Source organism: Herpailurus yagouaroundi, unplaced genomic scaffold (assembly GCF_014898765.1).
Source record: "Herpailurus yagouaroundi ecotype Mexico unplaced genomic scaffold, PumYag 141, whole genome shotgun sequence".
NCBI lineage: Eukaryota > Metazoa > Chordata > Mammalia > Carnivora > Felidae > Herpailurus > Herpailurus yagouaroundi.
Window position 1 is genome coordinate 48,978,111 of NW_024412396.1, and position 23,757 is coordinate 49,001,867.

The window sequence follows — 23,757 nt, forward strand, 5'->3', positions numbered from 1 at the left end:
ACATTCTTCTTTTAGGTTGTTTTTTTGTATCCTATTAAAGAAAAAATCTTCACCTAACACCAGGGCAAAGATTTTTTTCTAGAAATTTTCTCTAAAAGTGTCACAAAAGAAAATCTCTTGTTAAAATATTTAACAGGAATACACATGAAGAGATGCTCAATATCACTAATCAGGGAAATGGAAATCAAAACCATAATGAGATATCACCTCACACTAGTCAGAATTGCTAGCATCAAAAAGACAAGAAATAAAAAGTGTTGGTGAACATGTGGACAAAAGGGAATCCTGTACACTGTTGGTGGGAATGTAAGCTGGTGCATCCACTGTGGAAAACAGTCTGGAGGTTCTTCAGAAAATCAAAAATCGAACCACCGCATGACCCAGAAATTTCACTTGTGGGTATTTACCTGAAGAAAATGAAAACTAATTTGAAAAGATACATGCACTCCTATGTTTACCGCAGCATTATTTACAATAGCCAAGATATGGAAACAACCTAAGTGTCCATCAACAGATGAGTGAATAAAGAAGATGTGATGGGACATATATAATATATACATATAATGTATATATACATATAATGTATATATATATATATACATTACATACACGTATATTTAAAATGAAATATTACTCGGCCATGAAAAAGAATGAAACCTTGCCATTCACAGCAACATGGATGGACCTAGAGGGTATTACTCTAAGTGAAATAAGCCAGACACAAAGAGACATATACTGCATGGTTTCACTTATATGTACAATCTGCAAAACAAAATAAACAAACAAAAACAGACTCATAAGTACAGAGAACAAACTGATGGCTGCCAGAGGAGAGGGGTGTGAGGTGATGGGTGACATAGGTGAAGGAGAGTAAGAGGTACAGACTTCTTTTGCATTTATTACAAAATAAATAAGTCACAGGGATGAAAAATACAGCACAGGGAATATCATCGATAATACTGTAATAACTTTGTACGGTGACAAATAGTAACTATACTTAATCGTAGCAGGCATCTCATTATGTATATAATTGTCTGGGGCACCTGGGTGGCTTAGTCAGTTAAGTGTCCAACTCTTGATTTCGGCTCAGGTCCTAGTCTCGCAGTTGGAGACCCGGCGCCTCATTGGGGTCCTCACAGACAACACGGAGCCTGCTTGGGAGTCTCTCTCCCCCTCTCTCTGCCCCTCCCCTGCATGAGTGCGTGCATGTGCTCACTTTCTCAAAATAAGTAAACTTTAAAAAATAATGTATATAACTGTCCAATCACTATGTTGTACATCTAAAACTAAGAGAATATTGTATGTCAACTATATTGTAATAAAAAAAATTTTTAACAAGAGTTTTTTAAGCTCCTGCATTCTCTTTATTTCATTAATTACTCAGATTTATTATTGCTTTCTTCCAAATTCAACTTCCCATATTACCAAGCAGGATTTAAGTTACAGCCTATTGCAGAATTTGGGAAGATTTTTAATCTTTTAGCTGATTCCCCCTACTCTTTAACCTAATAAATGGCATTTCTAAATGTAGCCAATGTTTTAGTCCCTCAGCTCTCCTCAAACTGACATAAACCTTCTGGACCCCTGATGCTGGGTCTTAAAACAACAACAACAAAATTCCAAAACCCAGACCATGCACCTGCAGGTTAAGCCAAGGACAATGAACTACTTGCCCTTCTGGTTTTAAAGAGAAGCTTTTATAAGCTCACTATCACCTGAAAGGAGGCTGAAAAAAGTTATCATTCACTGGTTAAAAGAAAAGTTAGGCTTATAAAGGCTAAGCTGGCAGACATAAAAGTAATTCTGCATTTTTTAATATTGATTTTCTCTATTGAACTATTCTCTTGAAAACAAACCAGAGTTGTTCAGACTTGAAATAAAGAGTACATATGAAAGCACAGTTTAGATTCAACTGCCCCCTGGAACAGACTTTGCCATTCTCAGCATAGTTCAGAGAAAGGAGGGAAAAAGGGATTCAAAGCTAATGTGAGTAAAACAGGGAAACAAGGGCCCATTTATCATTGCTCATTTTGTAACTTCCTGGGATGTCTGGAGAAAAAAACAAAATAGAAAAACTGGCTCATCTATGCCCCATCACAGTCTTTCATCTACACCAAGAAAACAGCAGCTTCAATTTACAACTCTCTCCAATCGTGATTTTTTTTTTTTTTTCTATTTACCAAACGGAATCTACTGTGCCTGATCCACAGAATCAGGACAGGCCCCTGTGTTCCCATACCATGGCAGCTTTTATGCTTAGGTGACCCTGGGCCACTGAATCTTGGCTATAATAGGAAAAATTTTAAACTAATTCTCTGAATCTGACAAGCCGTCTCCCTCGATAAGTCTAGGAAGGTGTCATTTCATTAACTGTGCATGAAGTGGCAGGCACACAGCCAGATCTACAGCCTAGTGGGATGAAACTGGAATTGTCACACATGCACTTAAAAGCTAACAAAATTTCTACCTCTACTACCATCTATTCTGTTATTTTTAAAGAAATAACTTATTTACATAATCAAAAAAAAAAAAGAGCAATCTTAAATGAGTATTTTATAGTTCTTTAAGATTCCAGGAAGAAAAACTCAACTAGCCACAGAATTGGCAAACTAAGACGGCTCAAATTGAAGGAGAAACTCAACACTTACATAGTATTAAAACAAAACTTCTGTTGATCTAATAGTCAATGCTACCAAACAAGGATTTATTAATTTCTTCAAATGTGTGTTAAGAATCTATCACAGGGGCACTTGGGTGGCTCAGTCGGTTAAGCATCCGACTTCAGCTCAGGTCATGACTCACAGTTCATGGGTTCAAGTCCTGCATCGGGTTCTGTGCTGACAGCTTGCTCAGAGCCTGGAGCCTGCTTCGGATTCTGTGTCTCCTTCTCTCTCTGCCCCTCCCCCGCTCACACTCTGTCTGTCTCTGTCTCTCAAAACTAAACAAAAATAATAAAAGAAAAAGAATCTATCATATACCAAGCTTATGTTGGACCCTGAGGATTCCAAAATGAGTAAGATGGTCCCTGACCCCTTAGAAACATATGGTTTAGTAAAGAAGATAGTCAAGTAAACAAGTGGTGATAGTTCCATGTAGTAAAGTCTATGAAGGGAGCACATGCTGTTAGTGGAGCCCAAGAAGGGCCCCTCAATCAGGATTAGCTCTTAGCTTCTCAGAAAACTTCATACCACCCTCCTGGGAGCAAAGCCAACTCTTCGACCGAGTTAACAGTGCTTTGGGAATTAAGGGGATACTAAAACACTACCTATACAGTATTGTTTATTCTCATGGTCAATGACTTTCTCTCTTCAGCACTGGTCAGAGGGGATTACTGATCCACATGCGTGGCAGAGAAAAAGCCACTGGAAACCCCAGCCTATTTATCCAAACTGCACAGCACATGGTCTAAACACAATATAGTATCCTGGACTGGATCTTAGAACAGAAAAAAGGCTACTAGAGGAAAAACTTGTAAAATCAAAAAAAAAAAAAAAAAAGAAAAAAGGCTGTAGTTCAGTTAACATGTACCAATGCTAATTTCTTAGATGTGACAAATGTACCGTGGTTATGTAAGATGTTAACATTAGGGGTAAAGCTACATGAAAGGTATATAGGAACTCTCTGTTCTATCTTTGCAACTTCTCTGTAAATCTAAGATTATTCCAAAATAAAATGTTTTTAAAAAATTACATCTTGTTCACACTTTATATTCTTATTCTTCCTAGGATTCTGATCATGCCACTTTAATCCCTACCCCAATCCAGGTAATGCTTGGTTAAAACACTTGTTTTCAAATCCTTTTCAATCTTTTCCATAAACCATTTATGCAGCCCAGCTGGGTTTCCTTCCTCAGCAAGACTTGAAAAATTAGCTCATACATACAATGGAGGGGGGGGGGAACCTCTCTAAGTGGACAAAAGAGAGGTTAAAATAACCTGGGCTAGATCTCTGGATAAGAGCAAGGAGAACCTGCAGAAAATGTATGTTGTATATTCTTAGATTACCTTTACCTTTACCTATTCGTTAAAAATAACGAATAGAAAATACAATGAACAGATACTGACTACCAGCATCTCAACACCAACAGGCAAACTGCACTGAAATGATGCTGCATCTAGATTTCCAAAAAAAAAAACATGGTGCAAATTATCCAACTATTCAAGGCAAAAATTCATATTAAAATCGTATGACATTGTTCAATTCAGGCTAGTGTTTACCGTGACTGTGTGGTTTCTTACAACTAAATGAACACTCTATTAAACCACATTTGTAGAACAGGCTTCAAGAGTTCCACCAGGAAAACATCATGGTGATTCAACACCGGATCAAGGCTTCAGGCATGCGCAGGCGCGCACACACTGACGTATGCGCACATTTACATACACGCGAACTACAATCAGGCTTAACAACCTCACAAGTTTGAAAACCACTGTATAAAAGAAAATTAGTAAAAGGTAAACATTCATGAACGCTTCAAAAAAGAAACCAAAGAAAGAGAACTGAAATTCAAACCTAAGCTATTTAATGACTAAAGTCATTTAAAAAGTAAAATGATACACTAGAACCCATTCAGTTCATAAAGTCTGATTTGTTATAGGGTACGTTGTAATATTAAAACGGTATGTGTAATATATATTACACGACGGCACTCCAACCTGGACCACTTCCATAAAAATGAACAGGCAGAATAACTCTTATAAAATAGTTCAATTTACATACCTCTGTTGAACCACCTACCATAATTGATCTGTTCACAAGTCTGTCTCCAACACAGGCCTGAGCTCTTGAAGAGTACCCAGCACACTGCCTAGGGCAGAACAGGCCCTTGTTAAGTGCCTTCTGAATGAACGGACCTCTGAGGTATCTTTGCAATCCCAATTCAGTATCGGTATCTTAGGGGCAGAAGATGCTGTACAACATGCGATATTTTTAGGAGGCGGCCAAGTAAACAGAAAAATAATTAATAACAAGTAATGCTGGGGGAAAGAACTCAGTATCACACGAGACATAAAAATAAGTGTAAAAACTGTAACTTGAAAATGAAGAAAATATCTGTGTGTTATTTTTTTCCCTTGATGGCCACAAAAGTGAATCTACCTTTAACTTTCTAACATTGAAATACAAGCGTTTTAAAGGAATCTTTCATTATCCATAATTTTATAAAGAAATTTATTATTAAATTAGTAAGTTAGACCAATTAGTGAATGGAATGAATTCCAAGCCCAATTATGTGTTCAAAACTGTGGGTTGAATGCCTTAAAAAATTCTTTCAAGATTGCAGAAAAGTACAAAACAACCCTCTTGACTGCTGAGAAGGACTAAAACCATTTCTTTTTCTCACAAGTATGTAATCAAAAGCAATTACTTTCTGCTCCCACCCAACACAAAGCAACACCATCTCCCCACTCCCATCACCATCAAAACATGCTATAGAGCATCTCAGTACTTTAACCTTAGGCTATAAGAATCCCAGAATGCGATAAAATTACAATTCAACAAAAACATTTTTCTAAGTATGCTCTCATTCCCTGGGGTGTTCCTTCACTAACATTGCTCCCTCTCAAGTATTAACAAACAAGGAAGCCAGAAAATTCTCAGAACAGATATTACAAACTGCTTTTTAAAAAAATTGTTATTGTTCATGGATTCCAATATTCATCGTACACATTACCAGGAGAGTATTCTGTCAGTTCTTCTGCAAATTACTATTTAATTATTTGCAATTTTCCCTCTGAACCTATCTATAATATTGATCAGTATCCAAATGTTTAAAACAAACTGATCGTGTTTGCTTAAAAAGGTTATTGCCTAAGCACCAAGAGGTTCTAATGCATTGAAAAAGTGGTAGCTCTCAGTTCTACCCACGAATGACAGCTTGCAGACAAGCTGTCTCAAAGAGATTAGGGACTCTCAGTGATCGCAAATGGGGTAAAGCAGGAGGCCCATACAGTATCTGTAGATGGTTCAATGATAAAACTGTTTCAACATAAAAAATTTGGAGCCTACAAAGTCAGGTATGTGAACTACAAAGCTATTAAATGCCTGCAAGCCCAAAAGAAAAAGGAGAAGAAGGAAGAAAACTGTGCCTATACACAAATCAACATGAGAAATCACCCTGCGGTTGAACTTTCCAAGAACTGAAAACTTTATAAGGTTCTTGTGGATATCAACACATTTCAGGTCCAAAACAATGGGTATGTGTACCCATTGTTATCCAAATTGTATTAAAATACAATTGGCATAAAATTCAAATACCACCACATGTTGGAAGACACACAATGAAAATAACAGGGTTTATTTGTGGTGGGTATTGTTCTAGGGACTTCACATTTTTATTCATTTAGCTCTGATAACATCCCTATAAGACAGGTTCGACTGAGATTATCTCCACTTTATAGATGAAGAAACTGAGGTACAGATAATGTCATACAGCTAGTAAGAAGCAGAGCGAGGATTCAGAGCCAGCTCCATTAGTCAGACTCCAAAGTTCATGTTAACCAATACACTATGTTTCATACTAAGAGCTATGCAAAGGCCAGCTTTTTTTTTTTTTAACCTAATAACCTTTTTGGATTTCAAATGCAAGGACAGCTTTGTGCAATAAGAAAAGCACAGGCTTTGGAATTAAATCAAACTCGAACAAACCTCTGAATACAGTTTGAGTCTCGGCTTCCCCACATGTAAAAGGAGGGTACTCAAGTTATCGTGAAGGTCAAATAAGGTAACATAATTAAAGTGCCACGTACGGTATACAAGATAGGGGTTCTTAACCTTAAGTTCACAGACCCTAGAATGTCCACAGATGGGCTTCGGAATCTCTGAGTCTCACCGATTGTATGACAAATGTATGTGTACCCATTGTTTTAAAAGTCCCTGGCCTTCCACAAAGCTTCAAGGGGGTACGTGATCTCCAAAAGGTTAAAAATCACCAAAGTGCACAGCAGCTACTCAAAAAAAAAAAAAAAAAATCGAAGTTCTCTTTCCCTTCTTATTCTCAAAACCTCTCCCTTTTCCAGTAAGGGTGACGCACCAAATCCTCCCAATAAATGGCAATTATTCTCCCACCATTTTCCTGGCTTGGTAATTAGTAACATATGCAAGCTTATGCTCCAATTTTCTGGAGAGAGTCTCAAAAAGGCCCTCAAACGATGATTCATCCCCCTCTGCACCGAAACGAATACACGGTATTTACTCGAGAGAATCTGGAGAATCGTCCACCTAACTGCACGAAGCACCAAGTCAGCTAGGAGAACCAGGTAGGTACGACAGCCTCCCAGTTGCAACGTAGAGACCTGACACCCCAGCGCTGAGGGATGAGGAGAATGTATTCCAAACTACTGGGAAACCCAGAATTCCGTCCCCCCTACCCCAGTCCTGCCTCTCTGGAACTCTAGTGCCGGCAGGTCCTCGGGCACTGCGCCGGGCTAGAGTGGTGGAGGAGAAAACGTTACCCCAGCAGCGCGGCGGAGTCCCAGCTCGGCTGCTCCGGGAGGCGACGGCAGCACCCGGCGCAAAACCGGCCCAAGAACCTCCCCCGAGAGACCCCAGTACAGATCACCGCTCAGGCTGGGAACCGGCTCCAGGCTTTTCCGTTTCCCAAAGCGACTTCCGCTTCCGGGCTAGCCTTTGCCGGAAGCAGTATTTGGATGATGCAAAAATGTCGCGCCGTTGGTGATTCCGGAAGAAACAAGAGTGCGGCGTGAACATGGTGCGAGGAGGGTCTGGGAAGAGACTTTGTCAGACCACATCTTGGGTGGAGATAGAGCCAGTCAGCAGTTAGCTAGATTTCCTCCACATTACCCTTAATTATTTTCGTTCTGACTGTAGTTCTTAAACTGCACTGAGCGGTGCCTGTTGTGCTCTAGCGAGTGGGGAGAGGGCCAGGTGGGGCACAGAGGCTAAGAGGTGCTGGGTGTTTGAGGGAAGAAGGGAAAGGGATGGAAAAAGACGAGCAAAAACTCAAGAAGATGCAATGTATTTCCAGCTCTTTTAACTGTAAAATTTCTATTTCAAGGGGAAGCAAAAGAAAGCAAGAAAGTATGCGACCATGAAGCGAATGCTTAGTCTCCGAGATCAGAGGCTGTGAGTATCTGGAATCAATCTATATCCAAAGATAGCAGAGTTAAGAGGGCATAAGTAGTAAAAGTTTTTGTTGTTATTTTGTGCTTACGTTTCAAAGTATTGTGTCTTGGATGTATATAGCATAGGATACTAGGAAAGTGTGTAACAGCCATTTAGATCCCGAGCGATTACACTGGGGAAGGGGATGGGAAACTAAACATTTCTGAAGTGTTCGCTGTTCCACTGTTTTTGTATACTTCATCTGCCATATCACATTTAAGCCTCCTGAAAGCTTGGTAGGATTATCTTTTTATGTTTTTGCCATTACACTCCTACATTCCTCCCAGGGGTGGGGGGAGTGTTTGTTAAAATGGTTGAAAGATGGTGAGGTCAGAGACCATGTTTATCTTGTGTCCCCAGCACCTGCCACTTAAATAGTTCTGAAAGAAAGAGTAGGAAAACACCTAGACTTCTCCGTTTTATAAATCGTACCAGAATCCACACCACTGAGGGAGAGTGGAATCATGTTCCCTATTGTAAGCTTCCCTGCTTCAGTGAAGAATAGACAAAGTTATTCAGTAAGGACTGGTCTTGGGGTGCCTGTCTGGCTCAGTAAACAGTAGAGCATGGGACTCTTGGTCTCGGGGTCATGAGTTCCACTCCCACATTGGGCCTAGAGCTTACGAGAAAGAAAGGAAGGAAGGGAAAGGAAAGAAAGAAAAGAAAGACTGGTCTTCATCGTGTTTAATAGCATTTGAACAAAGGAATAGCTTTCAGAGTTATTAAACTGTATTCTCTGGGGTGCCTGGGTGGCTTAGTTGGTTAAGGGTCAGACTCTGGATTTGGGTTCAGGTCATGATCTCACAGTCTGTGGGATCAAGTCCCATGTCGGGCTCTGTGCTGACACTGCAGAAACTGCTTGGGATTCTCTCTCTCCCTCTCTCTGCTCCTTCCCTGCTCGCACTCTCTCTCTTTCAAAATAAACATTTAAAAAAATTGTATTCTCAGCCTTTGGTTTGTATTTATTATGTAATTTTTAGGGAATTTGCCTCATTGATAATATTTTATTTGCAGTTAAGGGGTAAATTTTATGTATGTATTTTTTTACATTTTAGCCTTTTATAAGAGGCATATGGAGGAAACTTTTTCCTCCTACTTTTGGAGCATTTGAGTCTTCAGAAGGTAAATGTCAGCCTGTTTCTCCACTGCACTGAAGTGGGTTTTGATCCTTGATATGAAGAGCTTCTGACAAAGAAATAATAGGTAATAGTATAATGCCTGTTTACTCATTGACAATTTTTATAGATTGTTGGCTAGAGATTTTTAAATTTCATAGTGTTTAACTGATTATGTTACTTCCAGCCTATTTCCCACACAGTTATTTGTGCTTAGAAAGTTTATGTTGATATAAACATAAAGACGTCTCAGGGGCACCTCAGTGGCTCAGTCAGTTGAGCATCCAACTTCGGCTCAGGTCATGATTTCATGGTTCGTGGATTTGAGCCCTGCCTTGGGCTCTGTGCTGACAACTCAGAGCCTGGAGCCTGCTTCAGATTCTGTGTCGCGCTCACGCTCTCTCTCTCTCTCTCTCTCTCTCTCTGCCCCTCCCCCATTTATGCTCTGTCTCTCTCAAAAATGAATAAATGTTAAAAAAAATTTTTTTAAGTTACAAAGCAGAATTTCCTCTGTAGACCAAAAAAAAACAAAAACAGCACCTCAGAAACTTTAAATTTTGCATGAGGTTATAACTGCTATGATTTTTTTCTTGTCTCTTGCACTTAATTTGCTCTCTTTCTTCCAGTAAAGAGAAGGATAGATTGAAACCTAAAAAGAAAGAAAAGAAAGATCCCAGTGCACTCAAGGAAAGAGAAGTGTAAGTAATCAAAAATTTCAAGTTTTCCTTTAGAAGAGACATTTTAGAACCATAGAACTGTTAGAAATCCAGGCTTTCCCTGAGCTGATTTGCTCAGTCATTTGTAAATCTGGCACAACTGCGCAAATGAAAGTCATGTTGCTGAACATGTATCAATTCCAGTGGTTGGTGAACATGTATCAATTCCAATTTCATGGAGCAATAAATTTCCTCTAAATCTTGGGGATTAGATCTAAAATTATTAATTTTTTCTTCCCCAAGATCTTTGAAAAGAAACCATTGTTGTTGTCTAACACACCAGCATTTTGATGAAAGAATGTATCACCAAAAATAGTAAGAACAGAATTTCAGAATAAAGTCATTCCTTTTAAATAAATACACTTGATGAAACTTCATCATATTTTCCTTATTTTCTCATTTTGCCCTAGATTGGCAATGGATATATCATCACAAGATTTATTAGGATTTATTTCCAATGAGTAAGGAAAAAAGAGCTTAATCTATAGCAAACTGTTTGAAGCAGAGACTTCATTTGCATTGTTAATATCAAAATATCAATGTAGACATTATTTTGTGTTTTGTATGTTCTTCCCTCAGCCCCCAACATCCTTCCTGCTTATTCTTCCAATATAACACACAGCTGGGCCCACCTTACCACATCCTGGTTGATACCAACTTTATCAACTTTTCCATTAAAGCCAAACTTGACTTAGTACAATCAATGATGGACTGTCTGTATGCCAAGTGTGAGTATCATACATTTGCCTTTCTCTGATGTTTTAGAGAAAAATTATATTTACCCAAATACATGAAGGGAATGGGGTCCTAGTTAATTGGATTTCTAGCCATTGCTCACCATAGCAATGACCATTTTCAGTAAATTGAAATACAATGCAGATTTGACTGGGAACAATTAAACTTTCACAATTCAGAAAACACTTAGCCTGCTTTGACCATTGTTGTGGACATCAATTTTGAACATAGGATGGGAATTTTTTGTTTTAGAGTTCATTTTAAAATTTTGGCTAAATGAAAATTTATTATATTATTTTACATTAAGGAGGAAACATGCTCCATTCCACTCTAGTGTGAAAAAGCTAAATAAGGTATTTTGCCATTTATGATCACAGAACTAGAAGTGATGCTGGTTTATTCATTTTGGCCACAAAGGACTGGAATAGGTTTATTTGTACCACAAAGGACTGGAATAGGTTATTTACACCTTGGTATGCAGTTTACCATTAGTAGATTTCCCTTGTGTTTAGGTGTCCCCTCCTTCAAGTGATCTTCCTTCACCACCGTGAGTGGTAAGAAGAAAGTCTAAGCCATGTGTACAAGGGAATAACTTCCTAATAGTGAGATCTGTTGCGTTTTGTGGTGGGTTTATGTTTATATATTTTCCAGTCATCTAGTTAAAGGTGCAAATGAATATTAGGCTTATGCTTTGCCGTAAGAATAAATCAAAGGAAAAAATTTTCACCTCCTTTAATTTTTAAAAGATGCTATATAATGAATAATAGTTGTAGACTTATAGTAATGTAAATTTTGTTTACAGATTTATTAAAAATAATAAGTTGGGAAGATGAGGTAAGGAATGTGATGTAAGATGCATTTGACAAATGCCCTAAAATTAATAAACATAAAAGTGACTGCATATTTTTATTATATCAAGATATGAAGGTAACCACCAAATGAGAAAAACAGCTAATGAAGTAAAATAGTGGTCTGTGAGGATTAGAATTGGTGGGGTGGGAAAGCCTCGGGGAACAGCAGTTTTTTCATATGGATGTCTGTGTTCCAGTCTTCTGTGTAACATAATACCCCAAAGCAAAGTTTGAAGAAATATTCAAGAACAATACAAATTCAGTTACCTAGGAGATTCTTTAACTGTTTTTAAAGCTCTGGCTACTTAATTGTTCCTCATTTGCCTTTATACCTGAAGGAAGACTTTTATTTTCTTCCTCCCTTGAAGATGCCCCTTTGACCTTTCCATAGCTCCTTTTCTGCCTGATGTTCCAATGAGGGAGGATAAGTTAGCTTTCCATCAGCTTTCTTTTCTGTCCATGAGTCCTCTTCCCTGTTACCTTCCCTTTCTTGATAGTCATCTTCCTGGGCCTCCTTTCCTGCTCCAGAAGCAAGCCCTTGCTTGTTTCACTGCTGTATGGCTCTGAAATTGATCCTCTCAAGGTGCGTATTGCTCTCTGAATCCATGACTGTCTGATCTTACTGATTTCAGATCTCCATTTTACTGATTTTCTTCTGGACATGGTACTTTACTTGAAAATTTCTTAACTGTGTACACATCCAAAAATATCTCTGTACTTATAAAAAAAAATCTAGCATAAAAAAATTAAAGCTTCCTCTAATGCCTTTTCTCAGAGAGGGGCAGTTTTTTAAAAAAAATTTTTTTAATTTTTATTCAGTTTTTTAAGAGACAGAGAGAGACAGAGTGGGAACGGGGGAGGGGCAGAGAAAAAGGGAGACACAGAATCCGAAGCAGGCTCCAGGCTCCGAGCTGTCAGCTCAGAGCCCGACACAGGGCTCAAACTCATGAACGGTGAGATCATGACCTGAGCCAAAGTCGGACGCTCAACCAACTGAGCCACCCAGGCGGAGAGGGGCAGTTTTTAAAAACTCATATATAGTCTCTGAACTATAGGTAATTTTTGTTTATTTTTGAAAATGGATCATAGATTATTTACTATTTATATTTGTGTCTTTTTTAACAGCTTTGAAATATATTTCACATACCACTTAAAGCATATGATTCAATGGCTTTTACTGTATTCAATTTTAGAACATTGTGTTACCCAAAAAGAAACTCTGAACCCCTTAGCCATCATCCCCAACCTTTCAAATCTCCCTCCCCTAGTTAACCACTAATTTGCATCCTGTCTGTATAGATTTGCCTATTTGGGACATTTCATTAAAATGAGATCATACAATATTTGGTCCTCTTCCATTTAGCATGTTTTCAAGTCTCATCCATGTTAAAGCCTCTTTCTTTTCATTATCAAATAATATTCTATTGTATGGCTAGATGACATTTTTTTTAAGAATTTTTTTTATTTTTTTTTAATGTTTATTTATGTTTTGAGAGAGAGAGAGGGAGACAGAGCATGAGCAGGGGAGGGGCAGAGACAGAAGGAGACGCAGTATCCAAAGCAGGCTTCCGGCTCTGAGCTGTCAGCCCAGAGCCTGACACCGGGCTCAAACTCACAGACTGCGAGATCACGACCTGAGCCAAAGTCAGACGCTCAACCAACTAAGCTACCCAGGAGCCCCTAGATCACATCTTATTCATCCATTTCTTCTTACTTTTTACATTGAACAATACTCTGGTTTCTTTTCAGATCGAATAAATCTTTCACCTTTTACTTTTTACATTGAACACATATATCTTGAACCCTTTGCTGTATCGGTACGTATCCACTAGGACCTCATTCTTTTTTAAGCTTACAGAGTATTGTTTATATAATTTTCAAAAGCCAATATCCCGTTAGATATTTGGATTACTTGCAGTTTTTACATTATTATAAATAAGGCTGTAGAGAATATCCGTGTGAATTTATCTCTGTTAGCGTGGAGTAATTTTTGAAAAATATTTATTTTGAGAGGAGAGAGAGAAGGGGCGAGGGGTAGAGAGAGAATCCCAAGCAGGCTCCACGCCGTCAGCACTGGGTCCTACTTGGGACTCCAACTCCTGACCTGAGCCCATATCAAGAGTCAGGCACTTAACCTACGGAGCCACTCATGCGCCCCCTAGGATACATTTCTAGAAGCTGTATTGCAGTATCAAGAGGTATGTATATATTTTTTAATAGGTGTTGCAAAATTGCCCTAAAAGGGTAATTCATATTTTTATACCTACGAACTTAGTGTGAGAATACCTGTCTCCTCAGTATTGGGTATTTTCCTTGTTTAGTCTTTGCCACTCTAATAGGAAGAAAATGAAATCTTGTTTCAATTTATATCTCTTTAATTAGGAGTGAGATTGAGCACCTTTATGCTCGCCAACCATTGTATTTCTTCCTCTATGACCCGAAGTGTATGAACTGAAATGTAGCATGGTAGTTAAGAATCCAGTTGATAGCCTGACAGTCTCCGTTCAAATCTTGGCTTCACCATTTGCTTCTACTTACTTCTTTGTGCCTTAGGTTCCTTATCTATAAAGTGGGGATGGTAATAATAATAATGCTACCTGATAGGTATTATTCTGAACATTAAATGAGATAAGCCTTGTGAAGTGCTTGGCACAGTGTCTGGGAATCAGCACATAACTTAAGCTATCATTATAAGGTCTCTGTATTTTAAGGAAAGTAGCCCTTTGACAAATGTGTAGAAATATTTTTCCTAGTTTGTTTTTATTTTAATAGGACTGACAGCTGTCAAACAGAAGTTTTCTATTTTGATATGATCAAATGTACATTTTCTGATTAATTTCATGGTTTCTTTTGGCTCACATTTAAATTTTTTCCCATCTAGAATTTATTTGAATATAGAAAGAATGACGGGAATTCAACTTAATTTCTCTCCCAGATACATTTATGACACTTTAAGTGGTGTGGGGCTGGGACAGTTTTCTAGTTTCTTTATCAATAGAGATTTTATCTACCTCTGGTTCTTATTGTTCATTTCAGTATGCTTATTCTGCTGTGATTTCAGAAGCCTTATGGGTCTTTTAAAGACTTATAATGGGATGTAATTCAGGGAAAGTAAAACCAGTTTCTTTACAAGTTCTGTTATTAATCTGTATATTTTTTTCCCCTGGCAGGTATCCCTTGTATAACTGACTGTGTAATGGCTGAAATTGAGAAGTTGGGGCAAAAGTATCGAGTGGCTCTAAGGTAGGAAGGAGCTGGTCTACATTTTGTTACACTGAAGATTCTTTTAACCATCCTCCATCTGTTTGCTGTCCAAAGATTTGTTGGATAATTAGTTTAAGTAAAAATCATACAAAACTAGTTAACTATGATCAAGAAAGCAAACATGTGAAAGCTAGAGATTTTTAAACTGAAGCTTTTTATTTTTTGTTTTTTTTTATTGTTTTTTTTTATTTTTTTTTTTCAACGTTTATTTATTTTTGGGACAGAGAGAGACAGAGCATGAACGGGGGAGGGGCAGAGAGAGAGGGAGACACAGAATCGGAAACAGGCTCCAGGCTCCGAGCCATCAGCCCAGAGCCTGACGCGGGGCTCGAACTCCCGGACCGACCGCGAGATCGTGACCTGGCTGAAGTCGGACGCTTAACCGACTGCGCCACCCAGGCGCCCCTAAACTGAAGCTTTTTGAATGAAGTTATTTAGTCATAGTAGTCTTGTGGGCCTCTTTTTAAGTTCTTCTAGATTTTCAATTAGAAAGTGTCTTTTTATTAGTTTGTTATCTAGATATCTATTTTAGAATCTCATACGTAAAGTGGTGGCTCAATTGGTTAAGTGTCTGACTTCGGCTCAGGTCATGATCTCATGGTTCGTGAGTTCGAGCCCCACGTTGGGCTCTGTGCTGACAGCTCAGAGCTTGGAGACTGCTTCAGATTCTGTGCCTCCCTCTCTCTCTGCCCCTCCCTTGCTCATATTTTCTCTCTCTCTCCCTCCCTCCCTCTCAAAAAAAAAAAAAAAAATCTCACACATAAAGTATTCACATTCTAGGTTTTGAGCTTACTCTAGAAACTACACTTGAGTTAAAAGTAGTGGTTCCCAGAGTATGGTCCCTGGACCCCTAGGAGTCCCAGAGACCTTTTCAAGGAGTTAACAATACTATTTTCACAATAGTAGGAAGACATTGTCTTTGTCACTGTGCTGACATTTGTACTGATGGCAGAAATGCTGGTGCCTTAGTACCAATCAAGGCAATGGACCAAAATAATGTTAGTAGTCTTTGTATTATTCTTCAGTGTCACTCATGACATTTAAAAACAAAAACAAACAAAAACCCAGGGTCACCTGGCTGGCTCAGTTGGTAGAGTATGCAGCTCTTGATCTCAGGGTTGTAAGTTGGATGTAGAGGTTACTAAAAAAACCAAAAACCCATAGTCACTTAAGAATATCCTTGATGAGGGCTGCCTGGGTGGCTTAGTCGGTTATGCGTCCGACTTTGGCTCAGGTCATGATGTCACGGTTCGTGAGTTCAAGCCCTACATCGGGCTCTCTCCTGTCAGCACGGAGCCTGGAGCCTGCATCAGATCCTGTGTCTCCCTCTCTCTGCCCCCTCCCCTGCTCGTATGTGCAGTCTCTCTCCCTCCTGCCTCCCTCTCTCTCTCCCTCTCTCTCAAAGATAAGTAAACATTTAAAAAAAAATTTTTTTTAAAGAATATCCTTGATGAAGTATTAAAATTTGTTGATTTTGTTACATCTCGCCCCTAGGGTACATGTTGGTTTTCCTTGTGATGAAGTGGCAAGTACACCTCGAGCACTTCGGCTGCTTACCAAAGATTGAAGCTTGTCTCAATGAGCAGCTCTTGTGTGCTTGTTGGAATTGTGAGCCAGACCAGCTGCTTTTTCATAGAGTGTCATTTTTACGTGAAGAATAACTGACAAACACTGGTTTTTCAGACTTTAGTGTTTAGCGGATAGTTTCTCGAAAATTAATGCAGTGAATCTGTCACTTCAAGGAAAACAGCTTACTGTATCATAATGAGAAAGTTCAGGCTTCCAAGTGAAAATTAGAGTTTTGGAAAACCATGAGCTTATCACATTCCCAATACTCAAGACCTTTCTGTTGAGACCAGTGAAGGTGTTGGGTGTGCTTTTTTTGATATTGTATAACTATATGTGTCAGTATTTGGAAGATTTGTGTGATTCACTGAATCGCTATTTTCCAAATGATCAATATTGCAAATCAATATTGCAAAATCATGCCTGGGTGAAAGACTCATTCAGGGTCCAAGATATACCAGTGAATTTGTGTGTGTGTGTGTGTGTGTGTGTGTGTGTGTGTGTGTGTGTGAATGAATGAGTGTGTGTGTGTGTGTGTGTGAATGAATGAGTGTGTGTGTGTGTGTGTGTGTGTGTGTGTGTGACCTTTTAGAGGTGTAAATTAGATACTATAAAATTCACCAAGTTTCATTGTATAATGTGATGGGCTTGGCAAATGTGTACAGTTATGGAACCACCATCATATCATGAAATAGAACATTCCCATCAATCCAGAAGTATGATTCCATTTATAATGAAGTTCCAGGACAGGCAAAACTATACTAATGGAATATAGACCAGTACCTGAAGCTGAGCGTGAGAAAAGTGCATCTGCAAAGGGACACAGGGAAATTTTTGTAGTGATGGAAATGTTCTGTATCTCAGGTGTGGAGATTCTGATGTGAATATATCAATTTGTCAAAACTAATCAAATTTTACATGTATAGTCAGTGAATTTTATTATATTTCACTTATACCTAATAAAGCTAACTTTTTTAAAGGCAAAGAAAAACAGGAACCTAATGTATAAGAGTGGTAGTGTTTTAGATGAATGGCAAGTGATAAACTATTAAAATATTGATTATTCCTGTGGAAAGAAAGAAAACTGGGTTCTTATCTCACCTCTTTCACAAAAATCAATTCCAGGTAGATTAAGTGTCTAGATTTTTATGGAAAATCTAGAGAACATCTTAGTGATTTCAGTGTGGGCAGGAATTTCTGTCCAAACCATAATGGAAAACGAATTAATCTGACTATATTGAGATTGAATACTACCAGTTAACAAAAAAACAACATAAACAAAGTGAAACGACGAGCCACAGATAGTGAGAAGATATTAGTAACGCATATAATCAACAAAGGGCTTATTTTCAAAATTTATAAAAAACCACAAATCCATAAGACAAGGGCAAAATCCTTATTCTCAAGGAGATATTTCATACCCAGCTGATTGGCAAGAAATGAAGTCTGCTTAACGATGCCACGAATAGTTAAGACTGGGGGCAGTGAGGATTCTCATAAGGATGTAAAGTGGACAGTCACTTTGGAGAGCAGTTTGGCAGTGTCACTGCAAGAAGTTCTGTCTTCCCAGTCCTATTTTCCTCTCCTCTGCATAAACGCTCTTCTCACCAGAAACATGGGCTCACTTTTCCCTGAACACCACTGAGCCATTTTATAGATGGTTGGTGCCCTGTTTGGAATGTGCCTGCCTTCACTTTGCTTGGAATGTTCTTTTGTCTTCATTTTGTTTAATCTCCATGTAATTTTTTTCAAAGTATACCAAATCCACAGTGACTTAGCTCCGACCTACTGCAACATGGAGTATTTTTCTTGCACTTGGTACCCATATGCTGCCTTGTATTTTTATTCAGCTTGTGACACGTCATTATTACATAATAGGAAGAACATGGCTCTCAGAATCACAGACTTGGGATTTTTCTTTTTCAAATTTGTAGGAAAGTAACATGTTTGATTTATTCATGGCAAACGAGATAAACATATACATACAATAAAAGGTAAAAGTCCCCTGTATATTCATACTTTGTCCATTTTTCTACCTTAAGAGTGACAACTGAGATGGGTTAGTAGATAGTGTATGTTTTTCCAGACTTTTTTTCTAAGACAATGCAAATGTAGAGAAAAACAGTGAAAGAGAGTTTTTTTTTTTTAATTTTTTTTTTTAATGTTTACTTATTTTTGAGACAGAGAGAGACAGAGCATGAATGGGGGAGGGGCAGAGAGAGAGGGAGACACAGAATCGGAAGCAGGCTCCAGGCTCTGAGCCATCAGCCCAGAGCCCAACGCGGGGCTCGAACTCACGAACTGTGAGATCGTGACCTGAGCTGAAGTCGGACGCTCAACCGACTGAGCCACCCAGGCGCCCCGAGTTATATTTTCTTAATTGAATCATACAGGTATATTGTTCCATGACCTGTTTTGTTTATTCAGCAATTTTAATTTTTTTGAGATTGTTAATTCAACAAGTCCTGCCATATCAGTACAGACAGCTCTACCTCCTTTTTTTTTTAGACAGGATGGGGCAACACAACGTATTTAACTTTTTCCCTTGCTGATGGATATTCAGATTATTTCCAGTTTTTCACTATTTAAAGTGTGCTGTAGTGACCATCCTTGTGCCTGTATTATTGCACATTTGTGGAAGACAACTTCTAAAAAGGAAATGGTTAGGTTAAAGTTGTTTGATTTTGAATCCTGGCTTTTTCCAGTTGTATACTTTGAACAAATTAATCTTTCTCAATCGGCTTCCTCATTTGTCAAATGGAAATATAATAATTCAGAGTCTTGTGAAGATTACATGACCTAAGGTGCACCAGCTGGCAGTAAGTTTTAATTCCCTTCTCTTTCTGTTGTCTTTCCAATTAGAAGATAAGCTGAAAGAGGAGAGGGGGGCCTTAAAATCGCCACGTGGATCAAGTCACTCTTATTTCACAGATCAAGACTCAGAAAGTTATCCAGTTGCCTGAGTATTTTTGTTAATCCAGTTTTGTAACCTTTTAGAATTGCCAAGGATCCAAGATTTGAACGATTACCATGCACACACAAAGGAACCTATGCAGATGACTGCTTAGTACAGAGAGTAACTCAGGTATCATCATTTAAATATTTACTTTGTGTTTCCCTTCATAGGAAGCATGGATGTCCTCATTTACTTAAGGAAGTGAGTTGGAAATGTATACTGTAACTGTAATGGAAAAATCGCAGGCTTGGGGGCGAGACACATGGGTTTCAAATCTCAGCACCTATGTTTATTGGGTGTGTGACTTGGGGCACTTACCGATTCTTTATTCTACAAGTTGTCTCCATAAAATGCTGTAAGGGAACGAATGTACATATGATATCAGGTTTCACCTCCCTGTGAATCAAACATAATCCATTTCCATTATTCCCCATGCAGGAATTTTATTCCTTTCCACTGTGCCTAACCATGAATGTTTTTCAGTTACATCTGAGTCTGCCAGGGTGCTGTCTTACAAGGACCCTGGAATAACTAGGTTTTTGAGTCTTCCGTTCTGGCCTCCTTGTCGGCACCACAAAAACTTCTGCTATTGATTGTCCTTTCTAGAGCCCCTCTTTGCTGAAGATAATCATCTTCATCTAGTGACCACACTTCCATCCCTTTAGCGACTCCATCCCATGGGTAGAGACAGCATTTGCCTTAATCTCCCACAGCACAACTGACACCAGGCTACAACTCTTCTCAAAACGTAATGAGAGATTTGGGTATGACGGAAGTAAAATATGATACAACTAGCAGCTAAATGTTGTTGCTTTCAGAGCTGCTAGGCTCAAACTCGTCCTGGAGACCCTGTTATAGCTTCATGGCTAGGAAGTAGCCTGCCTCCACCACTACGAGGTCTCAGAGTAGGCCCAATCCCAGAGATTCCAGGAAAGGCGAAAGCTATGCCCTCTAATCTAACATATTTACTTGCCTTTGCATAGAGTCTCTTTGGGTGTTTCCCAAACAAGAAATTGTCTTAAATGTGCCCTAAATGTCTTCCACTTGTGAGACAAAAACCAATTTGCAGCTTTTGAATAGTTTTTCTATCTTCTTCCCCTCAAGATTCTTAGAGCTACATTATCCCCAGGTAACTTATTATTATGTTTTGTAAGTAAGAGCTCCTAGATTATAGTAGCTACTCAACAAATTGTTATCACCTTTTCTTTGCTCTTTACTGTGAATATGAGTAATTCTCCAGATTAGCCAGTGTACCATTATCCAGTATGACAAAGTAATAGACTCAGGGGCGCCTGGGTGGCGCAGTCGGTTAAGCGTCCGACTTCAGCCAGGTCACGATCTCGCGGTCCGTGAGTTCGAGCCCCGCGTCAGGCTCTGGGCTGATGGCTCGGAGCCTGGAGCCTGTTTCCGATTCTGTGTCTCCCTCTCTCTCTGCCCCTCCCCCGTTCATGCTCTGTCTCTCTCTGTCCCAAAAATAAATAAAAAACGTTGGGAAAAAAAAAGTTTAAACAGTAATAGACTCAATGTGTGAATACTCAATGGGTGTCTCATTACAGCACAAGTGTTACATCGTGGCCACAGTTGACCGGGACCTTAAACGAAGGATCCGGAAGATCCCTGGAGTTCCCATCATGTACATTTCTAACCATAGGTGAGACTGTCTCTTGGGGAAGTGATTAAAAGTATATAGTGGATATCAGTTGAAAATGAGGTCAGGTTGCAGGAAGATTTGAAAGTGATTGTCGTATCAAATGTTTATGTAGTTATAGTTGAAGAAACGAGATGAAGTAACAAGAACGAGGGCAAAAGATAAAGCTAGGATTTAGGAATGAGACATTCGCATTGTTACAATAAGACTAGTAGAAGAAATAGATGTGCTTTAAATACAAAGCAGTAATTTAAATTAAGCTAATTTGTTTGGCCAGAGATATCTTTTTTTTTTTTTTTTTTGAAAGCCTAGTAGTTGTGATTAGCGCTTTTTCTGGGAAACTAAAAGCTTATCAGAAAAAACAAAAACTGGTCTTTATCCTGCTTGGATGTTCCCATGTCAATGCTTTTCAACGTGGGAAGAGTGAGTACAACATAGTGGGAAGAATGGGCTGAGGAATTGGGCTTACCTGGACTCAGTGCCTGGTTCCCTCACTTGTTAACTTCCTGACTTTGAAGAATAAAGATAATATGTTAAAGTCAGCATTTTGCTGTAAATCATTTATTATGATACCCCTTTGAAATGTTCCAACTGACAAAAAGGATTCATAGTGGGAAGATGACAGTGTTGTAGTCAGTAAAGGGTGGGTTTTTAGGTGGGTTCTGGACCCACCTTTCTTACCAGTGTTAATTTTTTTGTCCTGATCAGGTACAACATTGAGCGGATGCCAGATGATTATGGAGCCCCTCGGTTCTAATTCTAACACTCTAAAGATAGAGTTCCTCTGCCTTCCTTTACCAACTTTTTCTGTTGCCAGTTCATGTAGCAATACGCTGTAACAGGAATTATTCTCCTTCTTACCCATTTGCTCTGTTATGAGCTGAGTATGGCTGAATACACTCACTTTTGATGTTGTTTTGAAATTGACATTTTGTATCATTTTGAATTTTGTTGCATCTTTTTATAAATCAGATGATTGCACACATAATTTGATGCTTGTTATTTTATGTTGATCTACACAACAAATATTTATTAAGGTTATACTAGGTGCTTAATAAGGTATGGTCCTGCCAGCAAGACACTGATATTATAGAGGAAAAGAGAAACATGTATATGAATAAATATAATGTTGCCAGGTTACAAGTCAGAGGGAATAGACCTATATATGAGAAAAGAACGATTTCTTTCTACTTGGTTGGAACGGAGAGGGAGAAAAGGCTAGAGGAGTAATATTTGGCTTAATCTTTAAAAATGAATAGGTGCTTGGGGCACCTGGGTGACTCTGCCGGTTAAGCGTCCAACTTCGGTTCAGGTCATGATTTCGCGGTCCATGAGTTCAAGCCCCGCGTCAGGCTCTGTGCTGACAGCTCGGAGCCTGGAGGCTGCTTTGGATTCTGTGTTTCCCTCTCTCTCTGACCCTCCCCTGCTTGCACCGTGTCTCTCTCTCTCTCAAAAATAAATAAACATTTTTAAAAAAGACTTTTTTTAAAAACGAATAGGTGCTTGCCCAATATGTGAAGTAAAGAAATTGAGGTGTAGGAAGCATAAGCATGAACAAAAGCATGGAGACATGGATGCTAATGGAATGACTGCTTGACCTTCTCAGAAAACTACCAGAAGGTTTTTCTAACTAGAATATAAGGGAAAGAGATCTATACCCGTATCTGAGGCTCCAGAGGTAGGAGGTGTCTGGGAGGGGGCCTTATATGACATGCTAAAGGGTTTGGACTTGAATGTGAGGTCAACAGGAAGTTAAATTAATTAAACTAAAAATGTGATTAAGGTGAATAACGTGATTAGATGTTTTAAATGATCACAAGGTAGCGTAAAAATAGACAAAGAGATCATTGAAATAGAATAGAAAGTCCATAAATTGGTATATTTATGGCAAGTTGGTGTATTATCAAGGTAGTATTTCAAATCTGTGGGAAAAAGAAATTTTATTGGAAGGCCAAATAGTGTGGAGTAATTCTACTGGAGTTAGAATCCGGATTCCACCAGTTAATACTCTGTATGAGTTGGGCACACTACATAACCACGTGGTGTCTTCCTTGTTTCCTCTGAACAATGTGCTGTCTAATCCTCCAAACAAGCCTGATAAAGTGGGATTAAATCGAACAGTACATGCCACAAGTTAAGTGTTGTTCAGTAAGTGTCAGTGATTATTATATTATCATTATGGCCAGTTGGCTATCTATTTGAAAAAAATTTTAGCATTCCTGCTTCATATCCTTCATGAGAAGGTATTTCAAGTGGACCAAAGATCTAAACTTTTTTTTTTTTTTTTAAGCTATGGAAGTCTTAGGAAAAAAAACACAAAAAAATGCATCTTCTCTTTGGATAGAATTTTTAAGTAAGGTAGAAAACGTAAAAGCTGTAAAAGAAAAGATTGGTAAGTGACTACATTAAAATTATGGATTTCTGTGCAAGGCAGCCCCTCAAACTTAAGACAAATGGCTGACCAAAAATTGCAGATATCTGATGAGACCCAGATTCTATTTTTTGGTTACTTATCGGTATTATACAGGTGATTTTCTTTAAAATACATGGTCAGTGTGATATAAGTGCATAAGTATAAATCTGTAAAGAAACGTTCACACATGGTGAAGTGTCTAGGAGGGTGTCTACTATACTGTTGGTAATAGAGAAAAATTGGAAAGAATGTAAATTTCCGTCAAGAGGATCTTAACTATGTTACATCTACACAGCTGACCCTTAGAACAATGCAGGGATTGGGGGTTGATGCTCTGCACAGTTGAAAATCTGAGTATAACTTTTGACTCCC

At 38.7% G+C, this 23,757-nt stretch overlaps 2 protein-coding genes across 7 annotated transcripts in view; one reads left to right on the forward strand and one right to left on the reverse strand.

Annotated features, from left to right (window-relative positions):
• Window positions 1–7,572, reverse strand: part of AREL1 (apoptosis resistant E3 ubiquitin protein ligase 1) — a 48,855-nt gene extending 41,283 nt beyond the window's left edge. For 2 of the 4 annotated variants that reach the window (XM_040477715.1, XM_040477711.1), the window contains exon 1: window positions 7,452–7,572. The gene's annotated coding sequence lies outside the window, so the exon portion shown is untranslated. Of the gene's footprint in view, window positions 1–4,719; window positions 4,808–7,451 lie in introns of all 4 variants that reach the window. The other 2 variants (XM_040477712.1, XM_040477714.1) reach the window with 2 other exon arrangements.
• A 71-nt stretch (window positions 7,573–7,643) lies between these two features.
• Window positions 7,644–21,960, forward strand: FCF1 (FCF1 rRNA-processing protein). Of its 3 annotated transcripts, none has more exons than XM_040477716.1 (8): window positions 7,644–7,708; window positions 8,015–8,082; window positions 9,863–9,934; window positions 10,532–10,680; window positions 14,709–14,781; window positions 19,366–19,453; window positions 20,881–20,975; window positions 21,681–21,960. In XM_040477716.1, exons 1-8 carry the CDS (start codon window positions 7,706–7,708, stop codon window positions 21,727–21,729), a joined length of 597 nt encoding a protein of 198 aa, XP_040333650.1. In that variant the 5' UTR covers window positions 7,644–7,705; the 3' UTR covers window positions 21,730–21,960. The 3 variants fall into 3 exon arrangements, with proteins under 3 accessions (XP_040333650.1, XP_040333652.1, XP_040333651.1); XM_040477718.1 differs by lacking the exon at window positions 7,644–7,708 and adding an exon at window positions 7,751–7,775 and having other exon boundaries at window positions 21,681–21,729; XM_040477717.1 differs by lacking the exon at window positions 7,644–7,708 and adding an exon at window positions 7,802–7,884 and having other exon boundaries at window positions 21,681–21,729.
• Window positions 21,961–23,757: the final 1,797 nt, after the last annotated feature.